Below are 22943 nucleotides of genomic sequence, written 5' to 3'. Positions count from 1 at the left end.
TCTCCGTGTCTGCGTGGGTTTCCTCCCACAAGTCCTGAAAGACGTGCTTGTTAGGTGAATTGTACATTCTAAATTCTTCTTGTGTACCCGAACAAGTGCTGGAGTGTGGCGACTAGGGGCTTTTCACAGTAACTTCATTGCAGTGTTAATGTATGCGTACTTGTGACAATAAAAATTATTATTATATTTGTGCTTGACTGCTTTCCTATTGTGTGTGGATAATGAACCATTCCCCCACTACAAAACCCTCACTCGGTACTCCTGCAAACCTCACAGTGAGGAGGTAGATGGCAGTATGAGCGCTTCTATTGAAGGCTCTGCCCCATCTTGCGTCCACTGGAGATGGTGAAGAGTTTGTGATTCAGTGGGCTGGTCTCCTCCCTCCAGTGAATCCCGGTGACATCAGTTCCTTCAAGCGGGCGCCTGGGCGGAGTTTATTTTGCAAAATAAAGTATTAGCCCAGGAACAGAGTGAGTAGCATTGGAAAGACAGAGCGAGGGTGAAAAGCATGAGTACAAACTCAAGCGTGTCGAGCATGCAGCGGATGGTGGAGCAGCTGAAGTTTGAGGCAGGAATCGAGAGGATGAAGGTGGGTGAATGAAGCGCGGGGATACAAAATTGCTACATTTTGTATCGAGAACGTGAGCGTTCCATTCCCGGGGAGGGAAAGAAATTGCAACAAATGAATCTGTTCCCCCCCCCCCCCCCCCCCGTTACACCTTGTGGAAGAGTGGATCTCAAGTGTTGCAAAAGTTACATTGTGCATCTTTAGTTTGAGACACATTTCCCTCCCTCCAGCAATTGCAGATGCCACACGTGGCTTTTGTTTACATGGGTGTAATTATTTTATATTTTAAAAAGAAAGTTGCACCCAAAACAGAACCGTGCAACCCGGGGCACTTTGCGTTCTCCAAACTGGGCACTTTGCGTTCCCCAAACTGGGCTCTTTGCATTCTCCAAACTGGGCTCTTTGCATTTCCCCCAAACTTCAGGTTTGACCTGTTCATGTTGCCCGCCCGCCCAGGGGAGAGACTCGGGGCATCCCTGCCTCCACCCACTCCAATGCCAACGGCCAGACTGTTAAACATACCGGAGCTTGGTGCCAAGAAAGAGTTGCATTTCTGTAGCGCCTCCCCATGCCCCAGGGTGTCCCAAAGCGTTTGGCAGCCCGAGCAAGTACTTTTTGAAATAGACGCTGGGAAATGCCCAGCAGGTCCAGCAGCATCTGCAGAGAAGGGAAAGAGTTGGACGCAGGCGCCAGGGACAGACGAATTGGGACCAGGAGACGGCCATTCGGCCCCTCGGGCGTGCCCCCGTCATTCAGCAAGCTGATTGTGGCCTCAACTCTACCACCTCGCCCCAATATCGTTTGGCTCGATTGTTAGTCAAGAATCTAACAGTGCGGAGTCTGCACATCCTCCCCGTGTGTGCGTGGGTTTCCTCCGGGTGCTCTGGTTTCCTCCCACAGTCCAAAGATGTGCAGGTTAGGTGGGGTTATGGAGATAGGGCAGGGGAGTGGGTCTAGGTAACACGCTCTTTCAGAGTGTAATTTCAGACTTGATGGGCTGAATGGCCTCCTTCTGCGCTGTAGGGATTTTGAGAATAGCTACCTCTGCTTTACAAATATTCATTTTTTTCCTTTAAAAAAAAATAAATTTAGAGCACCTAATTATTTCTTTCCCATTAAGGGGCAATTTAGCGTGGCCAATCCACCTAACCTACACATGTGTGTTGTGGGGGTGAAGCCCACACAGACACGGGGAGAATGGGCAAACTCCACATGGACAGTGACCCGGGGCCGGGGTAGAATCCGGGTCCTCAGCGCCACCGTGCCGCCCTGCTTTACAAATATTCAACGATCCGACCCTGCCTCCACCACTCTCCCGGGGTACAGCGGTCCAAAGATTTACAAATCTCCGAGAGAAAATTATTCTCATCTCCGTCTTAAACGAAAGCCCTCTTCACCCTTATTTTTAAACTGTGCACCCCTAATCGAGTTTCTGTTGCAACAGGCAATACCTTGTGTTTTATCAGATACGGGGAGAATAGCTCCTACTTTTATCGCAATGACTGTTCACCGCCATCCTCCCTTTGAGCCTGAGGTTGGTGAATTGATCCAGTCCAGACTTTGTGTGAGATCTCAGAATGTGTTTGTTGCACAGTATTCGGGGAGCTCTGCATTGTCAACGGTGTTGTAAGGTGGGGTCGGTCGCAACTTTTTAAACATTTAATTTCTTCCACTTTGCACCTTTTTTGTAAATTTGAACTGATGTAATGTTGCCGGTGTCCTCATCTACAGCAAGTCTCGTTCGCCCCCTCCCCCACCCACCTCAACCTGCCGACTTGAAACTGACTTTCAATCTGGCGAAGCCTTGATTTTAAAAATTCCCTTGCTTATTTTGAAGCCTGCTCCATGGCCTCTGATTCAGCCGCAATTGGAATATTGTGTTCAGATCTGAGCGCCCAACTTTGTACTTGTTTTATTGTCATGTGTACCGAGGTACAGCGAAAAGCATTGTTCTGCGTACAGTCCAGATACATGAAAATAAACATGGGACATACATAAATACACAATGTAAATACATAGACACAGGCATTGGGTGAAGCATACAGGAGTGCAGTGCTACTCCGTAGAGAAGGTGTGTGAAGAGATCAGTTCAGTCCATAAGAGGGTCATTCAGGAGTCTGGTTACAGCGGATTGGGAGAGGATGTGTTCTGGGCCAGGGTTCAGACAACCCCAAAGTGTATCATGGAGTTCACCTGACCCACAACTTTTAATAGATTGTGGTATGGGGAGCACACAGCCCACTCTACAGGTGTGGTAGAGCAGAAATGGAAAAGTATTTTTAAAAATAAAACAATGTTTATTCTATGAACTCAAGTTGACCTTTTTAAAACATACAGTGAACACCTTAGCAACCATCCATTCAAATACAACCCCCCCAAGAATACAACACTAAGTAACCCTTAATAACTTCCCAAACAACATCCAGAAGACAGAAGAAACACCTTTCAACAGAAGCACATTATGTTTACATTCACTACTGAGAACATTTATAATTCTGAATTCACCAAATGATCAAGAGATAGTCTTTTCATGGCAGAGAGATCAACAGTACACCTGCTCTGTCTGGCTTCAGCTCCAACACTGAAAACGAAAGTGAAACACACCCTGCAGCAAACAGCCTAAAACGAAAGTAAAAAGCTGACAGACAGCCCAGCTCCACCCACTCTCTGACATCACTGCAGTAGTAAACAGCCATTTCTTAAAGGCACTCTCACTACAGACACTTATATACACACCCATTTCTTAAAGGTACTCTCACATGACAGGTGTAGAAAAGATTCACAAGAATGATCCCAGAGGTGAGAAACTAGTTCTGTTGATAGATTGGAGAAATATAGAATCCCTACAGGACAGAAGGAGGCCACTTGGCCCATCGAGTCTGCACCGCCCTTTGAAAGAGCATCCTACCTAGTCCCACTTACCTCTCCACCCCACTCCACCCTTTCCCCGTAACCTAAACTGAACATCCTTGGGCACTTAAGGGTCATTTTTAGCATAGCCGATCCACCTATCCTGCACATCTTTGGACTGTGGGAGGAAACGCGGAGCAACCCGGAGGAAACCCACGCACACACGGGGAGAAGTTAGGACATTTTTCCTTTGAGAAGTGAAGGTTGAGAGGAGATTTTATGGAGGTATTACAAATCAGGAGGTAGTCTGGACGGAGCAGCAAGAGACGCGCTTCCCGTTGGCGGAGGGTTTGAGACCCAGTGGACACAAATTTAGGGTAACTGGTGAAAGAAGCAGTGGCGACCCGAGGAGAAACCTTTTCACTGAGCGGGGGGCGGGGTTTAGAATGCACCGCCTGAGAGTGTGGTGGAGGCAGGTTCAATCGAGGCTTTGAGGAGGGAATTGGATCATTGTCTGAAAAGGAAGAATGCACAGAAGGCAGCACGGTGGCAGTGGTTAGCATTGCTGCCTACGGCTCTGAGGTCCCTGGTTCAAATCCCGGCCCTGGGTCACTGTCCATGTGGAGTTCGCACAGTCTCCCCGTGTCTGCGTGCGTTTCACCCCCACAACACACAGATGTGCAGGGTAGGTGGATTGGCCATGCCCCTTAATTAGAAAAAATAATTGGGTACACTTTTTTTTTTAAAAAAGGAAGAATGCACAGGGCTACTGGAAAAATGCAGAGGATTGGCATGAGGTGTATTGTGCCAACATAAGCCTGATGGGCCAAAAGGCCTCCTTCTGTGCTGCAACTATTCTACGACTCTCCACTCTCCCTTACCTGTGTAATCTTCCACAACTCTCTGGTTTCTGTGCTCCAGTAATTCTGAACTCTTTTATAAAAGCCCAATTTTCCTCATTCTGCCATTGGCAGCCGGGCCAAAAGCTGCCTCGGGCCCTAAGACCACTCCAGATCTCCCACTCCTCCTCCTGCTCCACGTCCTCCTTCTTTAAGATGCTCCTTAGCGTTAGCCTCTTTGGCCAAGCAATAAACAGAAAATATTGCAGAATCTCGTCCAGTCATGCAACGTCCATGGGGGGGGGGGGGGGGGGGGGGCGGGGGGGGGAAGCAGAGATCAAGTTTCCGCCCTGATCCTTATCAGAACTGAGGAACGGTATAAATGGAATTGGTATTGAGCAAGTGGAAGGGGACGAGGAAGAACACTTTGCTCCCACTCTGACCATTCTGTCTTTGGCCTGCTCCAGTGTTAGAGTGAAACACGAGGGACAGCATTTCGTCTTTCAACTCCTCACTCGGCATCTTTCAAGACTTGTAGATCACGATGGAGGCAGAGATTATATGTGTGTGTTTTCTTGCTGCGTCAGTCTTGTCTTGTTTCTTTCTTTATCCCTTCATGTTGCATTCAGTCGCTTGCTATTGTAGCCATTTGCCTCACTTGGACACATCTTTTGTTCCTTTATATATCCATTACCCCTCTCTTTGGCTGTTGCGTCATGTTGTCATTTAATCTCCGCTGCCCTATCGCAAACTTCCCTTTTGTCCTTCCTGGCCTCTCGCCCTTCCAGCTCAAAACATTTTGATCTTTCTTCAGTTCCGTTGAAAGGTCACCTCGACCTCCAGCGTTAACCCTGTCTCCCTCTGCGGATGCTACCTGACCTGCTGCTAATTTCCACTTTTCATTTCCGATTTCCAGCAACTGCAGTTTTTGTTGTTTTAAAAGAAAGACCAAATGGGAAGCTCTGTGATAGGGAGGAGGGAAGGTGGAACAATTATTTCTTTATTTTTGTTCCTTCCTGTGCTGGCTAGGCCAGTACTTCTCTTGCCATCAAAAGGTGGTGTAGTGAGTCGCTGCCTCGAATCACCGCAGTCCATGAAATGACAAAAGGTTTTGGGGCAGTGGGTAACGAAACAAAAGATATGGCCAGATGAGGTGTGACGGGCTGGATAGCAGGCTTCTGCTGATAGCTACACGAAGGGTTAAAGAAAGAAACAAGGCAAGATTGGCCCAGTAGATAAACACACCTGTAGATCAAGATGGAGGCAGAGATTATAATCTACCATTGCTGAACTCCATGTTGACTCCAGTCAAAGGGTTGAGGTGCTGTTCCTCGAGTTTCATTGGAACTTTGCAGCAGGTCAAGGACGGAAAGGTCACAGAGGGAGCTGGGTGAGGAAATGGCAAACAACAGGAAACTCGGGGCGGTAAAGCTTTTTTTGTCACTTGTCCAACACTTCCCAATATGGCCCGTGGTCAGATTTATCATGATACTTCTACAAAGCTGCTCAGGACATTTTACTATCTTACAGGTGCTATATAAATGCAAGTTGTTGTTGTTGTTGTAAGGCCTGTTTTCAGGGCAGGACACAGATCGTCCTCCCCAAACTTTCTGTAACTTAGAATTGCCATTGCACTGGATTTGCACTTGGCATCGGCTCATTCTGTTTGAATCTGTCACCCCCCCTCTTGTGAGTTTACGTTCCGGGTTGATTCAGAGTCAGACTACCTCTGTGAGTTTCGATGGAAGGTTGTTGAGCTGAATTGTTAGCTCTTGTTTCTCTCCCTTCGGATGGTGCCTGACCTGTGAATATTTCCAGCATTTTCTGGTTACGCCGGCAAAGCCTGGTGTCGGTGTGTAATAAGAATTGGTTTATGCCAATGCTACTCCTATTGTGTAAAATGCATCGCATACGTACAGCATGTGAAAATAACCCAGAGCGACAGCAAGTACATGTCTGCTTGTGGCTTAATCGGGGTATAATAATAATCTTATTCGTGTCACAAGTAGGCTTACATTAACACTGCAATGAAGTTACTGTGAAAATCCCCTAGTCGCCACACTCCGGTGCCTGTTCGGGTACACAGAAGGAGAATTCAGAATGTCCAATTCATCTAACAACACGTCTTTCAGGACTTGTGGGAGGAAACCGGAGCACCTGGAAGAAACCCACGCAGTCACAGGAAGAACATGCAGACTCCGCACAGACAGTTTTATTCTGTGGCCATGAATGTGTAGGTTAAGTCCGATTATAGGGATAAGGTGGGGGAGTGGCTCGAGGTACATAGAACATAGAACAATACAGTGCAGTACAGGCCCTTCGGCCCACGATGTTGCACCGAAACAAAAGCCATCTAACCTACACTATGCCATTATCATCCATATGTTTATCCAATAAACTTTTAAATGCCCTCAATGTTGGCGAGTTCACTACTGTAGCAGGTAGGGCATTCCACGGCCTCACTACTCTTTGCGTAAAGAACCTACCTCTGACCTCTGTCCTATATCTATTACCCCTCAGTTTAAGGCTATGTCCCCTCGTGCTAGCCATTTCCATCCGCGGGAGAAGGCTCTCACTGTCCACCCTATCCAACTCCCTGATCATTTTGTATGCCTCTATTAAGTCTCCTCTTAACCTTCTTCTCTCCAACGAAAACAACCTCAAGTCCATCAGCCTTTCCTCATAAGATTTTCCCTCCATACCAGGCAACATCCTGGTAAATCTCCTCTGCACCCGCTCCAAAGCCTCCACGTCCTTCCTATAATGCGGTGACCAGAACTGTACGCAACACTCCAAATGCGGCCGTACCAGAGTTCTGTACAGCTGCAACATGACCTCCCGACTCCGGAACTCAATCCCTCTACCAATAAAGGTCAACACTCCATAGGCCTTCTTCACAACCCTATCAACCTGGGTGGCAACTTTCAGGGATCTATGTACATGGACACCTAGATCCCTCTGCTCATCCACACTTTCAAGAACTTTACCATTAGCCAAATATTCCGCATTCCTGTTATTCCTTCCAAAGTGAATCACCTCACACTTCTCTACATTAAACTCCATTTGCCACCTCTCAGCCCAGCTCTGCAGCTTATCTATATCCCTCTGTAACCTGCTACATCCTTCCACACTATCGACAACACCACCGACTTTAGTATCGTCTGCGCCTTCCTCTAGGTCATTGATAAAAATGACAAACAGCAACGGCCCCAGAACAGATCCTTGTGGTACTCCACTTGTGACTGTACTCCATTCTGAACATTTCCCATCAACCACCACCCTCTGTCTTCTTTCAGCTAGCCAATTTCTGATCCACATCTCTAAATCACCCTCAATCCCCAGCCTCCGTATTTTCTGCAATAGCCTACCGTGGGGAACCTTATCAAACGCTTTGCTGAAATCCATATACACCACATCAACTGCTCTACCCTCATCTACCTGTTCAGTCACCTTCTCAAAGAACTCAATAAGGTTTGTGAGGCATGACCTACCCTTCACAAAGCCATGCTGACTATCCCTGATCATATTATTCCTATCTAGATGATTATAAATCTTGTCTCTTATAATCCCCTCCAAGACTTTACCCACTACAGACGTGAGGCTCACCGGTCTATAGTTGCCGGGGTTGTCTCTGCTCCCCTTTTTGAACAAAGGGACCACATTTGCTGTCCTCCAGTCCTCTGGCACTATTCCTGTAGCCAATGATGACATAAAAATCAAAGCCAAAGGTCCAGCAATCTCTTCCCTGGCCTCCCAGAGAATCCTAGGATAAATCCCATCAGGTCCCGGGGACTTATCTATTTTCAGCCTGTCCAGAATTGCCAACACCTCTTCCCTACGTACCTCAATGCCATCTATTCTATTAGCCTGGGGCTCAGCATTCTCCTCCACAACATTCCTGAGTGAATACTGACGAAAAATATTCATTTAGTATCTCGCCTATCTCTTCAGACTCCACACACAATTTCCCATCCCTGTCCTTGACTGGTCCTACTCTTTCCCTAGTCATTCGCTTATTCCTGACATACCTATAGAAAGCTTTTGGGTTTTCCTTGATCCTTCCTGCCAAATACTTCTTATGTCCCCTCCTTGCTCGTCTTAGCTCTCTCTTTAGATCCTTCCTCGCTACCTTGTAACTATCCATCGCCCCAACTGAAACTTCACACCTCATCTTCACATAGGCCTCCTTCTTCCTCTTAACAAGAGATTCCACTTCCTTGGTAAACCACGGTTCCCTCGCTCAACGCCTTCCCCCCTGCCTGACCGGTACATACTTATCAAGAACACGCAGTAGCTGATCCTTGAACAAGCCCCACTTATCCAGTGTGCCCAACACTTGCAGCCTACTTCTCCACCTTATCCCCCCCAAGTCACGTCTAATGGCATCATAATTGCCCTTCCCCCAGCTATAACTCTTGCCCTGCGGTGTATACTTATCCCTTTCCATCATTAACGTAAACGTCACCGAATTGTGGTCACTGTCCCCAAAGTGCTCTCCTACCTCCAAATCCAACACCTGGCCTGGTTCATTACCCAAAACCAAATCCAACGTGGCCTCGCCTCTAGTTGGCCTGTCAACATATTGTTTCAGGAAACCCTCCTGCACACACTGTACAAAAAACGACCCATCTATTGTACTCGAACTATATCTTTTCCAGTCAATATTTGGAAAGTTAAAGTCTCCCATAATAACTACCCTGTTACTTTCGCTCTTATCCAGAATCATCTTCGCCATCCTTTCCTCTACATCCCTAGAACTATTAGGAGGCCTATAAAAAAACTCCCAACAGGGTGACCTCTCCTTTCCTGTTTCTAACTTCAGCCCATACTACCTCGGAAGAAGAGTCCCCATCTAGCATCCTCTCCGCCACCGTAATACTGCTCTTGACTAGCAGCGCCACACCTCCCCCTCTTTTGCCTCCTTCTCTGAGCTTACTAAAACACCTAAACCCCGGAACCTGCAACATCCATTCCTGTCCCTGCTCTATCCATGTCTCCGAAATGGCCACAACATCGAAGTCCCAGGTACCAACCCATGCTGCCAGTTCCCCTACCTTGTTTCGTATACTCCTGGCATTGAAGTAGACACACTTCAAACCACCTACCTGAACACTGGCCCCCTCCTGCGACGTCAAATCTGTGCTCCTGACCTCTATACTCTCATTCTCCCTTACCCTAAAACTACAATCCAGGTTCCCATGCCCCTGCTGCATTAGTTTAAACCCCCCCAAAGAGCACTAACAAATCTCCCCCCCCCAGGATATTTGTGCCCCTCAGGTTCAGATGTAGACCATCCTGTCTGTAGAGGTCCCACCTTCCCCAGAAAGAGCCCCAGTTATCCAGAAATCTGAATCCCTCCCGCCTGCACCATCCCTGTAGCCACGTGTTTAAGGGTGCTTTTTCAGATATTTCCGTCAAGTGGCCTCTGCTAATACTGAGTCAGGTCCCTGGCACTGTGAGGCAGCGGTGCTACAGTGCCGCAGCAAATGTGGGGCGTGTGTTAATTTGTCCAGAACGTTTAAGGATTTTAAATGGTTTCATGCTTTTCCCACTTGAAGTTGCGTTGTCATGGATGAAAGATAGTTCAACCAGGTTAGTCAATCTGTGGTGTCTATAACTGACCGGCGAGGCTCCCATGATGGGATGGGGCAAATTGACTGCCAAATTCAGATACTTTCTTGACAGAGAGCGACATAATGGATTCTCATTACAGCTTTCTGTCTCCAGTTTGGCTAAACTCTACTGTATCTTCAACAGTGGCTTGCATGCTCAAGTGTCTCAACACAAAGGGGCTCAAATAAAACACCCCAGAAACTCCAACCGAACCCATCTGGTGGAGAAGAGATTATCTTTTCTGCGCCGTGATGTAAAGAAATTTCTTTGGGAGGAAATACGTGGCGGGTGTAATTCCCCCACAGATTGAACATGGCAATGCTTCAGGGAAGGATGTTGGGACATTTTTCTGGGTTCAAGGTTCAATATAATGCAAGTTGTTGCTGTCACCACTTAGATTAGGGCAGGGCTTCCGAAACAGTCGGCCCTGACCCCCAGGGGGGTTACGAGATGAGATTTTGGGGTCGTGAGCTCTGGGGGCGGGGGCTGCCATGACGCTCGGACTGACTCCTGACATCTCCGAGGACCCTTTCAAATTCGAGGGGCCTTATTTTCCGCGGGTGGGCGTAGCCTATTGGACAGCCCTCTGGGGCCAGATTGCTGCTGCAAAGAAAATCCTACAAGAAAGTAGGAGCTCTCTTTTATAGATTGCCCCCAACGCTCCTCTCCTGTTTTAGCCAACCCTCTCCCCCACACTCACCCAATGAAGCTTCACCCCCACCCCTCCCATTCAACAGCTGGAGCTTCCAAGCGCGTTCCCCCCCATCCCACCACCTCTGTCAAATCAATAGCCCTCGTAATCCCTGAAGTTTCACTTCGGGGTCACATATAATCTGTGACATTAAAATGAGATCAAAACAGGAAAAAGTTGGGAAGCAGTGGTTTAGAAATTCTAAGCTGTTCCCCTTCTGAAGGGCGTTTCAGGAACAATTTTATTTACATCTTCCTCACTCCTGCTGAACAAATATATATTTACAGTGCTTAGGATTTGAGAATTGTCCCACAATGATTTCCACCATATGGAGCATTCTTTAGTTCCAATATATAGCGTTCAACAGAAATTGAAATGAAGAAATATAATAATAATCTTTATTATTGTCACAAGTTGGCTTACATTAACACCGCAATGAGGTTACTGTGAAAATCCCCTAGTCGCCACATTCCGGCACCTGTTCGGGTACACTTGAGGGAGAATTCAGAATGTCCAATTCACCTAACAAGCACGTCTTTCGGGGCTTGTGGGAGGAAACCGGAGCACCCGGAGGAGACCGACGCAGACACGGGGAGAACGTGCAGACTCCGCACAGACAGCGACCCAAGCCTGGAATCGAACCCGGGTCGCTGGCGCTGTGAAGCAACAGTGCTAACCACTGTGCTACCGTGCCGCCCATATTGAGCGGGACTTACCGACCTCCCTGTCGGGTGTTTTTCGGTGGGAGTGGTGGCCCGCCAATGGGATCTACCAGTCCCGCCGTTGTCAATGGGATTTCCCTCGTCACCGAGAAACCCGCACGCAGGAGTGGGACCGGATTTTCCCGCCGGCATAAACAGCCGGTAAATCCCACCCGTTACAAGGCTTTTAAAAAGTCTGCACAGTTTGAAAGCTCGAGTAAATCAGATTTAATTGATGCAGGTTTGTGTCTCGGGTCCCTGGGCTCTCTTATGGCATCAAATTTTTATGTCCCCTGTTGACGTGGTAGTTCTAGTCTCTAATTTAAAAATGTTTCCCGCAATATTGGCATTTCCTCCCTCTCGGGGAGAAAATGTTTTTCGGAAGTTAGCTCAGGGGATTCCCCAGGAATGTGTCAATATTTGTAGCCAGTCACCACATAGATATATTTTTTTTCCCTCTTATTGAAAGCGGTAAAAGACTCATTTTCATTCTCAGTAAAAACTAGAGTCTTCAATCTAGAGCAGTGTTTTTCAAACTTTTTTTTCTCCCCGAGGATCCATTTTTACCAACTGGCCGACCTTTGTGACCCACGCCGGCCGACCTTCGCGACCACCATTTTCTTTTACCTTTAATGCGGGAGGTGAGCCTGCTTTGTCCTCACGATCTCACTACAATCAGGTTCACGGGAGGAGAGGGCTATGCACATATCGGGTGCAGGATTCATAGAATCATAGAATTTACAGTGCAGAAGGAGGCCATTTGGCCCATCGAGTCTGCACCGGCTCTTGGAAAGAGCACCCTACCCAAGGTCAACACCTCCACCCTATCCCCATAACCCAGTAACCCCACCCAACACCAAGGGCAATTTTGGACACTAAGGGCAATTTATCACGGCCAGTCCACCTAACCTGCACATCTTTGGACTGTGGGAGGAAACTGGAGCACCCGGAGGAAACCCACGCAGACACGGGGAGAACGTGCAGACTCCGCACAGACAGTGACCCAAGCCAGGAATCGAACCTGGGACCCTGGAGCTGTGAAGCAACAGTGCTAACCACTATGCTACCGTGCCGCCGGTTCCTTTGTGCCATCTTCACCTTTGTGAGAATGGAAAATCCAACCTCGCACATGTAGGTCGTTGTGAAGGACAAGAGCGACAAAATTCTTGTTTTACTCAGCCCCGGATACTCTGAGACGCTACTCCAGAATGCTGACAGTGTCATTGACCTGTGCCGTGTTTTTAATGTGTTGTCAAAGCTGAGGTGCAGAAGTTCAGTCAGCTTCGTGTGGAGTCAGGCTCGCCAGTCCATTGGCAGTTTCCTTACTAGTAATGTTTTCTTCGATGTGTCGTAGCAGTGTGGGGAACATGTAGTAATTTTGGCTTTGCACTCACAATTGCCAACTTTCAATAACTTTTGGAAAGCTGCGATTTCTTCACAGTGCCGAAAGCAATTATCATCCTTCCCTTGCAATTTGAGGTTTGGTTCATTTAGAATTGAAAAGATGGCTGCAAGGTAAGACATAGTTAGCATCCAAGTTTCATCAGCAAACAAAGCAGCCAGAGAGGACAATTTCTCGAGGAGGAAAGCGTGGTTTCGTACCTCAGTTTGTAAACTCTGAGTAGCTCCCCTGTTGAAAGATCATTACAGCAACTCTACAAGCGGATGAAGTCCACCGTCATCGGGATTGACTGGTCACTGTTTCGATTCAATGCTTTAATGTAGTCTACAAGGTCAGCAAAAAACCTATAGCCACCCTTCAGTACACAGAGGGTGAGAGGTGATGAGTTCCCATTGCTTTCGTTATATCCTTTGCCAAACGTTCAGTTCTGTCCATGATTAAACCATGAGGAATATATACCGTCTCCAGATTATTGGAGTAATGTTCAGGGGTGCAAAACAGATCGCGGTCATAGCCTTGTTCATCATCGGTGATCACCACGCAGTCAGCCGCCGCCATGCCGCGATCGCACTTTGACCCCGGATTCAGGTCCCAACACTCCCGGACCGCATGCGCACTGATGAGCGGGCACGCACGTGCAATCCCAGGCCGCATGCGCACTGATAAGCAGGCACACATGTGCAGTCCCGGACCGCATGCGCACTGATGAGCGGGCACACGTGCAGTCCCGGGCCGCATGCGCACTGATGAGCGGGCACACGTGCAGTCCCGGGCCGCATGCGCACTGATGAGCAGACACACGTGCAGTCCCGGGCCGCATGCGCACTGATGAGCGGGCACACGTGCAGTCCCGGGCCGCATGCGCACTGATGAGCGGGCACGCACGTGCAATCCCGGGCCGCATGTGCACTGATGAGCAGGCACACGTGCAGTACCGGGCCGCATGCGCACTGATGAGCGGGCACACATGTGCAGTCCCGGGCCGCATGCGCACTGATGAGCAGGCACACATGTGCAGTCCCGGGCCGCATACGCACTGATGAGCGGGCACACGTGCAGTCCCGGGCCGCATGCGCACTGATGAGCGGGCACGCACGTGCAGTCCCGGGCTGCATGCGCAATGATGAGCGGGCACACACGTGCAGCCCCGGACCGCATGCGCACCGATGAGCGGGCACGCACGTGCATTCCCGGGCCGCATGCGCACTGATGTAGCGGGCACACGTGCAGTCCCGGACCGCATGCGCACTGATGAGCGGGCACGCACGAGCAGTCCCGGGCCGCATGCGCACTGATGAGCGGGCACACACGTGCAGTCCGCCCGCATTTTGTTTAGCTGGCCATTATTAAAGCCGCTCGCAGCCGGCATTGTTAAAAGCCTGCTGTTGCGCGTGAATTCCCGCGATCGGGAATGCCACAATGGTTGGCTTTGCAACCCTCCCGACACCCGCCCGCGACCCACCTGCGGGTCGCGACCCCACTTTGAAAATGCCTGATCTGGAGAGAGACTCCCTTGGTCTAACAATCCTTGCCACATGCAGCTCTCTATGAAATATAAAATTCTAACTGTTCTGCTTCCTGGGAATGCGGGATTGATCTATGAGGAGAAATTATAGACCATAAGACGTAGGAGTGGAAGTCGTCCATTCGGCCCATTGGGTCTGCTCTGCCATTCAATGAGATCATAACTGATTTGATCTGATGATCTTCAACTCCACTTTCCCGCCTTATTCCCATAACCCTTGGCTCCCTTACTGATTGAGGTAACTGGGTCTGTATTCTGTCGAGCTTAGAAGAATGAGAGGCAACCTCATTGTTACCCTGAGACTGTACCCCCAACTGGGGAGTCTAGAACCAGGGGCCAGGTGTCGGAATAAGAGGTAGGTCACTAGAGGGGCGGCACAGTGGCTAGCACTGCTGTCTCACAGCACCATGATCCCGAGTTCAATTCCAGCCTTGGGTGACTCTGTGCGGAGTCTGCACGTTCTCCCCGTGTCTGCGTGGGTTTCGTCCCGGTGCTCCCGTTTCCTCCCACAGTTCAAAGACGTGAAGGTTAGGTGGGTTGGGCATGCTAAATTGCCCCTTAGTGTCCAAGATTAGGTGGGGATAAGGTGGGGGCTTCGGCCTAGGTATGGTGCTCTTTCAGAGGTGTGGACTCGATGGGCCAAATGGCCTCCTTCTGCACTGTAGGGGCTCTATGATTAGGGATAAGAAGAGGAGTAAACTGTTCACCCAGAGAGTGATGTAGAGGCTCAGTCATTGAGTGTGTTCAAGTCCGAGATCGTTAGATTTGGAGATACTAAAAATATGTGTGGGGACAATGGCGCTGAGGTTGAAGAACAGCCATGATCTAGCTGAATGACGGGACAGGTTTCAGGGGCTATGTGGCCGACTCCTGCTCCACACATGAGCTCGGATTCCGCAGACTAACCACCTTCCAGAGAAAATGTCTCCTCACATGTCTTAAAAGGGGGACCTCTTATTCATAAACTGTGTCCCTGGTTCTAGTCTCTTCCATAAGAGCAAACTCCTTGTGGCATTTACACGGTCAAGTCCCCCCCCCCAGGATCTCTTGTGTGTTCCAATCAGATCACCTCTTTCTGAACTGCAATGGGCAGAGGCCCAACCTTTCTTTGTAAGATAGCCCATCATGCATGGAATGAGTTGAGGAACCGGAACTGCTTCAAACGCAATGCTATCCTTTTTCAAATAAGCACACCAAAGGTGTACACTGTATTCTTCCAGATGTGGATTCTCTACAGCCCTGTACAGCTGCAGTAAAACACTCCTACTTTTTATATTCCATTCCCCTTGCATTACACACCAACATTCCCTTTGCCTTCCTAATCACTACCAACTTTGTGGTTCATGCACCAGACCACCCAGATCCCTCTGCACCGCCGAGTTGTCTACGCGCCGGCCTCCCCTGCAGCAGATATGGCAGAGGCTGTCCTGCCAGAGTGGGACTCCTGAGACACACCAGGAGATGCTTAACACTGACTTCAACACCACAGTGCAAACCATCATCTTACGAGATGATAAAACTGATATACAGCACCCTCGACAGCCCCCTGCTGCTGCATAAACGTATCGCCTTGTTTTCTTTTTGCTCGTATGTTCTTTCATTCCTTAAACCAGCAATTAAATGGGCTGCAATCCCATGTACCTAATTGGTTATTAACATTTGTTCCAGACTATACTGAAGAGTACAGGACATGAATGGGAGATCTCAAGTGGAATGTAAATCTTTGGGGGTCGGTTAGCTCAGTTGGCTGGTTCGTGACTCGGAGCGACGCCAGCAGCGCGGGTTCAATTCCCGTATCCGCTGAGGTTATTCATGGTCCTTTTCAACCACTTGCCTGAGGTGTGGTGACCCTCGGGTTAAATCGCCACCAGTCAGCTCTCTCTCCAAAGGGGAGAGCCGCCTATGGTCCTCTGGGATTGGTTACAATTTACATACGGTGGTTAATCATGTTGCAGCTTTCGCTCCCCTGTAAATATCACAGATTATCGAAACGCTGCAGTGCAGAAGTAGGCCATTAGCCCATCGAGTCTGCATCGGCCTTTGGAAAGGGCACCGTACTTAAGCCCATGCTTCCACTCTATCCCTGTAACCCTACCTAACCTTAAGGTGCAATTATAGCTTAGCCACTCCACCTAATCTTTGGACTGTGGGTATCTTAGACTTCAATGGGTTAAGAGCAAGAAAGGTGAAGATAACGCAGTAGATTTTGCAAAGAAAAAAACGTTCTGTTATAGAGTTGCCGTTATGCTATACTCATTGCAGTTCAGAGGAATGAGAGTTAGTTCTATTGGAAGCTGTAATATTCTGAGGGTGCTCGACAGGATATTTCCCCTCGTGTGGGAGTCTGGAACCAGGGGGCACAGTTTTGAAATAAGGGCTCGCCCGTTTCATTCAGTATGAGGAGGATTTTCTTCTCTGAGGATGGTTAATCTTTGGAATTCTGTATTCCAGCACGCACTGGAGGCTGGGTTGTTGAGTATACTTGAGGTTGAGTTGGACAGATTTTTGATTGACGAGTGCAGTGAGGACTCTGGGGGGCCGGTGCAGACTTGAGGCCACAAAGCGATCAGCCATGATCTTATTGAATAGTGGAACAGGCCCGAGGAGGCCTCCTCCGAATTAATATGTTCAATGTCTACATGTGCGCCCCAGTACGTTTGATGTAACTGCTTCTCAAATTTCGAGCCCCAACCCAGTGTAGATTCTTTTGAGATGTTTAAAATTTGCTGGAGTAAATAGAGAAAGCTGGCGGGAGCGATACTAATCAGGGGACACGGGTTAAAGATAACTGCCACAAGAATCAGAGGAGGCAAGGTGCAGCGAAATGTTTTCGTGTCACATGCTGCTATGATCTGGAATGTTATGTCTGCTGGAGGCAGAAGGAAATGGAATAAATACTTGCGGGACAATGTGGGGGGAAACAATCCGAGGGGGGAGAGGGAATAGGACTAATTTGATAGCTCTTAAATGGGCTGAATGGTCTCCTTCTATGGCTGGAGGATCCCAATATTCCTTTTGTCTCATGCCCCCCACCTCCACCGACCCTGACCTCTTGCCCCAGAAAAGATTAGAAGCTGCCAAGTATGTTCTCGAGGCAGTGCACCGTAATCGCTCAGATAATTAGATCAAATTAATAATAATTAGATCAAATTAAATTACTAACACATCAAGAACAGTCGCATTAATTTTAGCTCCTGCCTATGGAAATCTGCTCGATTTGAGATGGAGCGACTCCCGGTGGATGGACAGACTTGTGTTGGAGACATTTATTTCTGCAATGAGGAGGCCGCCGTACTGCGCCCAGAGGGGATGGTGACCCCTTTTGATATCTCCACTTTCTAATTGGCCGACTCCCCGAGGTGACTAGTGACCTGAAAATGACACTCTCTGGGGCGACGCTGTGATGAATCCGGAGGAGAGCAGCTACCCTCGGAGCACGAGGTTCTGATCCCAGGAGGGGTGTCACACCAGGAGAAGTGCGCTGGGCCAAGTTTTCAAATCTTGTACGAACAATACTGGGGCGAAGGGACAGTCTCAAATCTTTCAACAATAATCGGTACTTCGTAACACATTAAATGTAATTTCTTGGCATTTTATTTCTGGTTGCCTTCAACAAGATTTTAATGCATATTTCAGCAGGTGCTCAGTTAGTAGAAGCATCAACTGTTACACCACAGGAAAAGGCCATTCGGCCCATTTAACCTGTGCCAGCTCTTTGAAAGAGCTAACAATAATAGTCTTTATCGTCACAAGCAGGCTTACATTAACACGGCAATGAAGTTACTGTGAAAATCCCCTCGTCGCCACATTCCGGCGCCTATTCGGGTACACAGAGGGAGAATTCAGAATGTCCAATTCACCTAACAAGCATGTCTTTCGGGACTTGTTGGAGGAAACCGGAGCACCCGGAGGAAACCCACGCAGACACGGGGGAGAATGTGCAGACTCTGCACATACAGTGACCCAAGTCTGGAATCGACCCCCCCCCCCCCCCGGTCCCCTACCACACCGAACCCTGCCAGCGTGAAAATTGAGGCTGGGTGGGAAATGCTCCTTAAGTGTTCAAAAATTGGCAATTTAAGGATCTCAAATGGGGCGAGGGCGGATGGGTGGGGCTAGGCCTCGCCTATCCCAGCATAAAATTGTGGAAAGGTTGGTGCATGCGGCGTAGAGGAGGCCGTCCAAGAAATTTTACAGCCACCCCCCCCACCTACAAACCTACTGGAAGGGGGCTAAATTCTGCTCCTTAAGTCTGGGTTCCCTGGTTACCAACACTCCTTGTCATAATATACACACAGGTATATGATGGTGCACAGACAGGCAGTGATTGACACACAGGATGACCAGTGAACACACAGAACACAGCAGCCAATCACCAGACAGGACACGACCACTATAAAGTCAGAGGGCACTAGTTTTCCCGCTCTCTTGGGATCCAGCCTCTGAGACAGTCAGAGCCTGTGAGCAACAACTAGAACATCCACCATGTGGTAGTAAGATAGTCTGGTCAGGTTAGCCTCAGGTCTCCAGTCAAGTAGGGCAGGACGGTAGCATGGTGGTTAGCACAATTGCTGCATAGCTCCAGGGTCCCAGGTTCGATTCCGGCTTGGGTCACTGTCTGTGCGGAGTCTGCACATCCTCCCCGTGTGTGCGTGGGTTTCGTCCGGGTGCTCCGGTTTCCTCCCACAGTCGAAAGATGTGCAGGTTAGGTGGATTGGCCATGATAAATTGCCCTTAGTGTCCAAAATTGCCTTTAGTGTTGGGTGTGGTTACTGGGTTATGGGGATAGGGTGGAGGTGTGGACCTTGGGTAGGGTGCTCTTTCCAAGAGCTGGTGCAGACTGGATGAGCCGAATGGTCTCCTTCTGCACTGTAAATTCTATGAAGTCAGCATAGTGTCAACAGTAAAAGTATGTATGATAGTTAAGAGTTCAATAAAATCGAGTTGCATTTCTTCAAGTGTTGGAAGCCTGTCTCTCTCACTGCTGCAGTAAACGCAGTCCTCGCAGACCCAGCTTACCCAACACATCACTCCTGTTACTGGAAACAGTTCCGCCTTATTTGCTTTCATCAAAATCCTTTCAATAGCTCTGAATCAATTTTCTAACGTTCGTGTTAAATTGTCGAATGACCCCCAGTCTCCTCGCCTAACTGAAGTTCCTCAGCCCTAGTATCATTCTTGTCAATCTCTCTAAGATCTCGACATCCTTCCTGAAGGACAGCGTGCCAAAATGATTGCAATACTCCAGCTGGGGTCTACTTGAATTATAAAGGTTTAGCATAATGTCCTTGCTTTTCTATACTCTATGCCTCTGTTTAGAAAGCAAAAAGATGCAGTATGTGGTTTGAATGCCCTCCTCAACGTGTCTTTCGGAAGATCTGTGCGCCCCCGCGGGGAGTGTGCACCAGGGCTCAGCCTGCCAACCCTAATCTTAACCCTGACCCATGTCTGACTACAGTTGTGCTACTGGATTAGTAAACCAGACGCCTGGACTAATGATCTGGAGAGATCCAACAACACAGCATTGGAATTTGTATTCAATTAAGTAAACCTGGAACAGCAAGCTCATATCAGTAATGGTGACACCGTGAAACTATTGGAGGTTTGTAAAAATGGACAGCACGGTAGCACAGTGGTTAGCACTATGGCTTCACAGCGTCAGGGTCCCGGGTTCGATTCCCGGCTTAGGTCACTGTCTGTGCGGAGTCTGCACGTTGACAAGGTGCCACACAAAAGGTTGCTGCATAAACTAAAGATGCACGGCATTGAGGGTAAAGTGGTAGCATGGGTAGAGGATTGGTTAACTAACAGAAAGCAGAGAGTGGGGATAAATGGGTGTTTCTCTGGTTGGCAACCTGTAACTAGTGGGGTCCCTCAAGGATCAGTGTTGGGCCCGCAGTTGTTCACAATTTACATAGACGATTTGGAGTTGGGGACCAAGTGCAATGTGTCAAAGTTTGCAGACGACACTAAGATGAGCGGTAAAGCAAAAAGTGCAGAGGATACCGGAAGTCTGCAGAAGGATTTGGATAGGTTAGGTGAATGGGCTAGGGTCTGGCAGATGGAATTCAATGTTGCCAAGTGTGAGGCTATCCATTTTGGGAGGAATAACAGCAGAATGGATTATTATTTAAACGGTAAGATGTTAAAACATGCTGCTGTGCCGAGGGACCTGGGTGTGCTGGTGCACGAGTCGCAAAACGTTGGTGTGCAGGTGCAACAGGTGATTAAGAAGGCTAATCGAGTTTTGTCTTTCATTGCTAGAGGGATGGAGTTCACGACTAGTGAGGTTATGCTGCAATTGTATAGGGTGTTGGTGAGGCCGCATCTGGAGTATTGTGTTCAGTTTTGGTCTCCTTACCTGAGAAAGGACATATTGGCACTGGAGGGAGTGCAGAGGAGATTCACTAGGTTGATCCCAGAGTTGAGGGGATTAGATTATGACGAGAGGTTGAGTAGACTGGGACTGTACTCATTGGAGTTTAGAAGGATGCGGGGGGATCTTATTGAGACATATAAAATTATGAAGGGAATAGATAGGATAGATGCGGGCAGGTTGTTTCCACTGGTCGGGGAAAGCAGAACTAGGGGGCATAGCCTCAAAATAAGGGGAGGTAGATTTAGGACGGAGTGTAGGAGGAACTTCTTCACCCAAAGGGTTGTGAATCTCTGGAATTCCTTGCCCAGTGAAGCAGCTGAGGCTCCTTCTTTAAACGTTTTTAAGAAAAAGACAGATGCCTTTCAAAAGAATAAAGGGATTCGGGCCGGAGAGTGGAGCTGAGTCCACAAAGATCAGCCATGATCTCATTAAATGGCGGAGCAGGCTCGAGGGGCCAGATGGCTACTCCTGTTCCTAATTCTTATGTTCTCCCCGTGTCTGCGTGGGTTTCTTCCGGGTGCTCCGGTTTCCTGCCACAAGTCCCGAAAGACGTGCTGTTAGGTGAATTGAGCATTCTGAATTCTCCCTCCGCGTACCCGAAAAGGTGCCGGAATGTGGCGACCAGGGGCTTTTAACAGTAACTTCATTGCAGTGTTACTGTAAGCCTACTTGTGACAATAAAGATAATTATTATTATAAGCCCATCTGGTTGACTAAGGCCCTTGAGAAAGGTGCCGTCGTTACATAGTCTGACCTATACGTGACTCCCGACGCACAGCGAAGCTGTTGACTCTTGACTTCCCTCTACTGTAGTCAAGGAAGCAGCCCACTGCCACATCCCCAGGGGTGATTAATAGTGATGCCCACATTCCACAACGAATATGTGAATAGGTTAGAGAATCTAAATTTGAAAACGTGGTTGTGTTTTTTAAAAACTTTTTAAAACACGTACCTTGAAAAAAAAGGGAAGAAAAGTATACATCCTGTCACACACACGGAGGCTGACTGACTGGCTGGCTAACTAACACCTTGTCTCCTCTCCCCACATCACAACCTGCCGACTCATTTTTTGCACGGCTGTGACAATGTTTCCTTTACCAACCTTTAAGATTGCACTGACGTTGTGGCCAAGGAAGATTTGAAATTCCTCTTTCACTTCCTCCGTCATTTAGATATTTGGTTACTTCAGTTAAATAAAATGCTGGTTTTCTCCCAACGCACATTTGTGAATGTTTAGGAATTAATGTCGTTGAGGAGCGAGGAGGTTTGATCTTAAACACCAACCTGGACCTGCGAACAGAGCAAGGCTCCCAAGGCACATCACTGCAGCAATTTATCAGACACCAGTTTGACAACCGGCCTTGTAAGGAAATCCTTTGAAAGAACACCCACTTGTGGTGGGTAATTTAAGCTCTGCCACTGTGTCCCAGTTCGTTTCCAAGTCCCATTCACCCGCCACTCCTCTCTGCTCCCTGACCCTGTGCTGCTTCGAGATCCGGCATCACCTCAGTTTTAAAATGCTTGTCCTGGTTTTCCGATTCCCCTCCCCGACGCCGCTGCAGCCCCCTCCAGCCCTACAAGCCTCTGAGATCTCTGCGAGCCTCTAATTCTGGGCCACTTGAGCATCCCTCGATTTTAACCGCACCTTCCCTTGCAGCATCACAGCTGGCTGAACCCCTAAGTTATTGAATTCCCTGCCCCTCTCCCCATCTCTCCTTTAAGGCCTGCCTCACTGACTGGATTTTGATCACATTTCCTAATACCTCCTTATGTGGTCCAGTGTCAGACTTTGTTCAATACCCTCCTGTGAGGTGCCTTGCCACTTTTATTATGTTAAAGGTGCTATATAACTACAAGTTATTGTTGGATAGAGTGGGAGGTGTATAAACGCCAGCACGGACCAGTTGGGCCGAATGGCCTGTTTCTATGCTGTAAATTGTTGCCCTATAAATAAATCTGAGGTAGGGGGTTACAGTTCCTGTCTCCAAGGGGAGCCCTGTTCAGAACTGTTTGGATACGGGAAGATGCCCCACGAGCGAGGATTCTACATCCAGAAATATTGGTATGGTATCAGGATTAGGGATGAAAGGACAATGGGAAAGAAGTCAGAAGTTTAGAGAAGTTAAAGGAACTGGTTGAAAAAAGCAGGGGAAAGCAAATGTCACATAGACGGTCAGTTAACACAAGTGAAAATAAGGGAATCGTGGGAATGTAACGTGTTGTAAAAATACATTAGGTTAATGTCTGTAACTGTGAAAAATGTACAGGGGAGGAAAGGAGGGTGGACTCCAAAAAGGAGCAGTGTTATTTTAATGGGCAGCACGGTAGCATAGTGGTTAGCACAATTGCTTCACAGCACCAGGGTCCCAGGTTCG

The 22943-nt window shown here is 48.4% G+C and overlaps 1 protein-coding gene across 1 annotated transcript in view; it reads left to right on the top strand.

Moving 5' to 3' along the window:
* Positions 1–347: 347 nt before the first annotated feature.
* The window catches only part of gng10 (guanine nucleotide binding protein (G protein), gamma 10), a 75196-nt gene continuing 52600 nt past the window's right edge, over positions 348–22943 (top strand). Inside the window, exon 1 of the mRNA XM_072517321.1 lies at positions 348–589. Within this exon, the coding sequence (XP_072373422.1) occupies positions 509–589 (81 nt within the window). The 5' untranslated portion in view covers positions 348–508. The remainder of the gene's footprint in view (positions 590–22943) is intronic.

Source organism: Scyliorhinus torazame, chromosome 9, assembly GCF_047496885.1.
Source record: "Scyliorhinus torazame isolate Kashiwa2021f chromosome 9, sScyTor2.1, whole genome shotgun sequence".
Taxonomy (NCBI): domain Eukaryota; kingdom Metazoa; phylum Chordata; class Chondrichthyes; order Carcharhiniformes; family Scyliorhinidae; genus Scyliorhinus; species Scyliorhinus torazame.
The sequence above is the reverse complement of the archived record's forward strand: the minus strand, read 5'-3'. Positions and strand labels throughout refer to the sequence as shown.